Here is a 6,019-nt window from a genome sequence, read left to right on the forward strand (position 1 = left end):
GAATGTACTGGGGGAGGGGGATGGGCAGAGGTAGCAAAGGGGTGAAATCCCACATGAAAGAAACAGGAAAGGGCTTATGGAGTGGGGGAAGAGATGAGGGAGGAGCAGGGCAGTAAATTAACTTTGCACTCATCAGAATAGCCTCAAAGACCTTAATCTCATCAGAGTTGGCTCAAGGAGTGATTACCACACACACCTAACACCCATCAGAATTGGCTCAAGGAGGGAATAACATAGATGCTCAATTGGGTGGAGTAATCTATCTAACCTGGCTGGAAAATAGGAGGGGAAGCGGATAAAGAGAGAGGGGCAAAAGAAGGGAGGGCAGATTGGGGGAGAGGACAGACAGAAGTAAATCACTTTTGAAGAGGGATCGGGTGTGGGGCAGCTAGGTGGCACAGTGGATAGAGCACCGGCCCTGGAGTCAGGAGTACCTGAGTTCAAATCTGGCCTCAGACACTTAACACTTACTAGCTGTGTGACCCTGGGCAAGTCACTTAACCCCCAGTGCCTCACTAAAAAAACAAAAACAAAACAAAAAAAAAAGAGGGATAGGGTGAAAGAAGATAGATAATAGCGTAAATATCATGGGGAAGGGAATAGGATAGAGAGAAACAGTTAACAATAGTAATTGTGAAAAAGAGAAAAGGGGGGAAATTATACAAAAATATTTATAGCAACTCTTTGTGGTGGCTAGTAATTGGGAATCAAGGGAATGTCCATCAATTGAGGAATGACTGAAGAAGCTGTAGTGGTATATGATTGTAGTGGAATGGTATAGAGGAATGTAGTGGAAGTACTATAGGAAATGACAAACAGGATGATCCCAGAAAAACCTGGAAAGACTCATATGAACTGATGTATAGTAAAGTGAGCAGAACTGGGAGGACATTATGCATAGTGACAGCAGTATTGTTCAGTGAGCAATTGTGGGCAATACAATGATCCAAGACAATCCCAAAGGACTAATGATGAAGCATACTGTCTACTTCCATAGAAAGAACTGATAAAAAGAGCACTTGTGGATTGAACATCTATAACCTATACCAGATTGGTTGCTGTCTTGTGGAGGGGGGAAGAAAGGGAGGGAGGGAGAAAAAATTGGGATTCTAAATCTTATGAAAATGAATGTTGAAAACTACCCTTACATGTAACTGGAAAAAATAAAATAAATGTTTGTTGCAAATAAACTAACAAATAAATAAAGGAATGAATGAATAAATAAATAATTAAGGCAATTTCAGATTATTGGTAACTTTGGAAAGTACAATTTCAGTTGTTGAGTGATCAGCTAGAAAACTGGATTACAAAAGAATGAGAAGTGAATGAGAGGAGAAGTGGAAGCAATGAGTAAGGACAGATTTTTTTAAAAGAATTTTAACTGAGAAAGAGAAGAGAGAGAGAGGATGATAGTTTGAGGAGATGGTAGGATCTACTGAAGGTTTTTTAAGGATGGCAAGGTGGGACTTGGCCATATTTGAAGGCAGTAGGTAAAGAATCAGTTTAAATAATTTTGACTATTATAAATACCCAACTATAAAGGACATATGAAGGAAAGATTCTATCTTCATCCAGAGAAAGAACTGATAAATACAAGTATGTATAGAATGGTTTTACCTACCTACATACATACATACAGACACATATTTGTGTCTAATGGTAACCATCTCTAGGACAAATGGGTGTGGGGGGAGAAAAAAAGGGAAAAAAGTTACATGATAACTTTATTTAATATTTTTAAAAGGAATAGCAAGTTATACATAATAGATTTGCAGTTTTATGTGCAATCATCTTTTATTCCTATCCTACTATGTTATGGAAATGCTTGTTTTATTTCTTAAGTTCAGAATAATTTTTTTAATTAAAGAAAGAATCAGGAGAGATGAAGTAGAGAGACAAAGGGTAATAAAACAATCTGCTGGAGAAAATGGGCAAGAATGGGATCAAGGGAATCTGTAGAAGGATTGGCTTTCAACATTATCAAAGACTAGAACAAAGACAGAAAATCTGAAATTATGTCAAAGAGTTCTGAGTTGAAGAGAAGAAAAGAGGGAGCTCATGATGAATAGTCTACTTTTTTTCAGGAAAGTAAAAGGAAAGTTCTTTACTGAGCAAGAAGAAGAAACAGAACTTGTGGGAGACTTGAAAAGAAAAGATTTGGAAAAGTTCTGTGGGTAGTGGAATATGAATTCTATTAGTAAAAGCAGAAGACCTAGAGAAAAGGGGAATGAATCTGGAGCTATTTAGTTAATCTCTCAAGGCTCTAAATTGAAACAACCATTGCCTTTTGCCATTCCCAGTTATAGTTTCCTATTTATTTTCACCAGTCATGTGAACGTGGGCTTTCTTACTATTGTCACCACTACCACCTACCCTGTAACTTTGAAGAGAAAACACCCTTCAAAACCCCTCCAAATAAGAGAGAAGATTGCTAAGTCTCAGGAAAGAAAAAATACTCATTACTTAAAAGGAAGGCAAGGCCTTCCAAAAAGATAAACTTGTTTGCTTTTAACTGTGGCCAAACAGTCTTTAAAAACAAGTTTAAAGTTTTAAAGAAGAAAGACCAATCCCTCCTTCCCTCCCCCACTCACCACCCCCCCAAAAAAAAAAGAAAGAAAAGAAACAACCCAACAACAAAACTCCTTTGCTTCATGGTCAAATGCAAATAAGGATAACCACAACCACAACCAATCAGAACTAGATGGTGCTGGCCTTTTTTTTTTTTTTGATTGGTAGAAACTGGGTTTACAAATGTGTTTTTATGCTCTGTTCAGCAGCTTTAAAGTGGCAGAAAAAGACGTGGCTGGTGTATGAAACAACCCGTCTGAAGATTTTTAAAATCCTCACAAAACCTCTCAAAGTTGTGAGAAGACTTGTTGAGTTTCAGTATTTCAATTTTTGTGATGGATGAGACAACTCCCCTGTACTATGTGGATAACTTTGCTACTAGCCAAGGTCCTGAATTTGAGGATGACCACTTGCATGTCCTGTACACATCTGTCTTCCTGCCCATCTTCTACACTGTTGTGTTCCTGATCGGTGTTGTGGGGAACCTGATCCTGATTGGAGCCTTACATTTCAAACGGGGAAGCCAAAGACTGATCGACATATTTATCATCAACCTGGCTGTCTCTGACTTCATCTTCCTTGTTACACTGCCCCTCTGGGTGGATAAGGAGGCATCTTTGGGGCTGTGGAGGACTGGTTGGTTCCTGTGCAAGGGAAGCTCTTACATCATTTCAGTCAACATGCACAGTAGTGTCTTCCTCCTGACTTGCATGAGTGCTGAACGCTACCTGGCCATCATGTGCCCCTCTGCATCGAGGAAATTCAGGAGGAAAGACTGCACTTATGGTATCTGTGTCAGTGTCTGGTTTATCTCCTGCCTTCTGGGGTTGCCAACCCTTTTATCCAGGGACCTGACAATGATCGAGGATAAACCCTACTGTGCAGAAGAGCCAGCCACTCTCTCTAAACGAGCTTGGGCCCTAGTGTCCTTAATTTTCACGTTTTTTGTCCCCTTGCTGAGCATTTTGACTTGCTACTGCTCTATTGCAAGGAAATTGTGTGCACACTACCAGCAATCAGGAAAACACAACAAAAAGCTGAGAAAGTCCATAAAAATTATCTTCATTGTAGTGGCGGCCTTTGTCAGCTCCTGGCTACCTTTTAACATCTTCAAGCTTTTGTCTATCATCTCTGGGCTACAAGAAGAACCCTTCTTTTCCTCTGCCATCCTCCAAGTGGGCATGGAGGTCAGTGGTCCTTTGGCATTTTCCAACAGTTGCATTAACCCTTTCATTTATTATTTCTTCGATGGCTATATAAGGCGAGCTATTATCTGCTGTCTCTGTCCTTGTCTGAAGAATTACAACCTTGGGAGCAGCACTGAAACCTCAGACAGTCACCTTAGTAAGGTGTTTGCCAACTTCCTTCATGGAGAGGATTTTTCTAGGAGAAGACGTTCTGTGTCTCTGTAAAAGAAAGGGAGTGAAATGTTTTTAGGAAAATTTCTTTTTTGTTTTGTTTTGTTTATGCAGGGAAAGGGAGATTCAAATGGTTTTATCAGGAAAAAGAAGAAAGGAGAAAAGTGTTGAGGGAAAATTCTGGCAGTATTTTTACAAGTTTAAGGATGAAGGAACATCAAGGTTTAAATGAAGGGAGAAATGGCTATGGATGTGTGTAAGTCAATTGTTATTGATTCAAGTGCCCTGTCTTCTTTATGACCCTTGCTGATCAAGTGCATAACTTAGGAGGACTCTGTTGTTCTTGGACTTTTGAGCAACAGGTCCCATTTGATTGGATCCCTTCAAAGTGTTTTGTGATACACCTTCAGCTTCTTCTCTATTAAGAACTATCTCACCTCTCTGGATACTGTGCTTCTACTGGAAATCTACTTTGAGAAAATGAACCTATTTCTGCCACTAACAAAAATGGTCATGATATCTGGGGTGAGCTTTATATGGTAACTGTTTTCCATCTTTGCTGAGATCCAAATCAAAGTTCTCACTCCAATCCCATTGGCTTCTAAGTCATCTTTTGCCCATAGTCCCTTCTCTACATTCATAGAATGAATATGGAATGAGGTTGAACTGAAAGGGGAAGGGGGGTGGTGAAGATGAATAACATTGCAAAATCTTTTTATAACCTTCATAACAGCTGACAGCCCCACCCTATCCTAGGAACTGTTTTAAATTTGCTCTCCTTTTTAGTCTTCTGGAGTCTCTAAGTATTTGGGTCAAGAAAGCAAACGCAGGTCAAGTTCCATCCTTAGAAAGAGTTCTGGCTACTGATCAGAGAAGGGTATTTTCATGATGATTCTTTAAGTAAATGTTTTTTAATGGTGTTTTGTTATGTGTGTCATGCTCTCTCATTAGCAATAGCTCTCTAAATGAATGTTTTAACTTTCTGCAATTATATGGTTTTAATAACAGGTGAGCAAGGTGAAATATGACTAACAATGTAATTGGTGGCACTTGGATTTCTGGATTCAAGCTAATGGAATGAATGCCTTGTGTTTAAATTAAAATCCCAGGATGACACTTTTCCATAGCGCAATTTACCATGTATAGATGCCATTTAAAAATATAGTCTCTTTGTATAAGATGTTCTATGATATCCTACAGAGAAAAAAATACTTTTAAAAATGTTTCTTATCTTTAATATATAGGGTGGGATCTTTGTTTTTAGTAAGATATTTATCTTCCTGATTAGAGATATTAACAGATGTATATTTTCATAATGATATTTCAAGTCACTGATTTTTAATTGGATTTTAAAACACATGTTATACTCTCTCATTTGCAATAGTTTCATAAAGTTCCTTTACAGAAATATCTTTAATTCCACAGAAAAATTATTCAGAACCCAGTGCTTTTTAAAAGCTATTCTTTCTACATCAATAACATGTCTTTATTTTAAAAAATTATAATAAATTTAATTAATATAATATGATGGTTATAGAAGTAACTTTTATACTTTTTGTTGTTCAATCATGTCTGACTCTGTGACTTGATTTAGAGGTTTCTTGGTAAAGATACTGCAGTGGCTTGTTATTTCTTTCTCCAAATCATTTTACAGATAAAAAAATGGACACAAACAGGGTTAAATGACTTATCGAGGGTCACAAAATTAGTGTCTGAGGCCAGATTTGAACTCAGGTCTTTCTGACCCCAGGCCCCACACTCTATCCACTGAACTACCTATCTACCTAGTGGTCATGGAAGGAAAGTATTTATCTAATAATTTATAGCACATCAAATGTTCTGGGAAAACTGACAATTGGTTTAAAAAATAATCAGACCTCCTAATGTCATATATAGAAACTAAAACATATATAAAAAAGAGAATAGAAGTCAAGTCTATACAAAAGAAAAGAACTTCATTTTAATGATTAGGTCAATTTAATATCTCATTTTTCTTACTGATATTCCAGTGATATGGGAAGGAGAGAAACTAATTTTCTAGATGGAGAGTCCCTTGTATATAGTAGTTTTTGTTGTTGCTCTTTGTGTTAGAG

General features: G+C 37.6%; 1 protein-coding gene across 1 annotated transcript; it reads left to right on the forward strand.

Moving 5' to 3' along the window:
- Window positions 1-2,903: 2,903 nt before the first annotated feature.
- On the forward strand, window positions 2,904-3,980 carry GPR15 (G protein-coupled receptor 15). The gene has a single exon (XM_043998389.1). The coding sequence runs from the start codon at window positions 2,904-2,906 to the stop codon at window positions 3,978-3,980; it is 1,077 nt and encodes a 358-aa protein (XP_043854324.1).
- Window positions 3,981-6,019: the final 2,039 nt, after the last annotated feature.

This window comes from Dromiciops gliroides, chromosome 3, assembly GCF_019393635.1.
Source record: "Dromiciops gliroides isolate mDroGli1 chromosome 3, mDroGli1.pri, whole genome shotgun sequence".
Taxonomy (NCBI): domain Eukaryota; kingdom Metazoa; phylum Chordata; class Mammalia; order Microbiotheria; family Microbiotheriidae; genus Dromiciops; species Dromiciops gliroides.

What these genes read in the sequence shown, in the direction of transcription:
- GPR15 (XM_043998389.1), top strand. Translation starts at nt 2,904, where the DNA reads ATGGATGAGACAACTCCCCTGTACTATGTGGATAACTTTGCTACTAGC.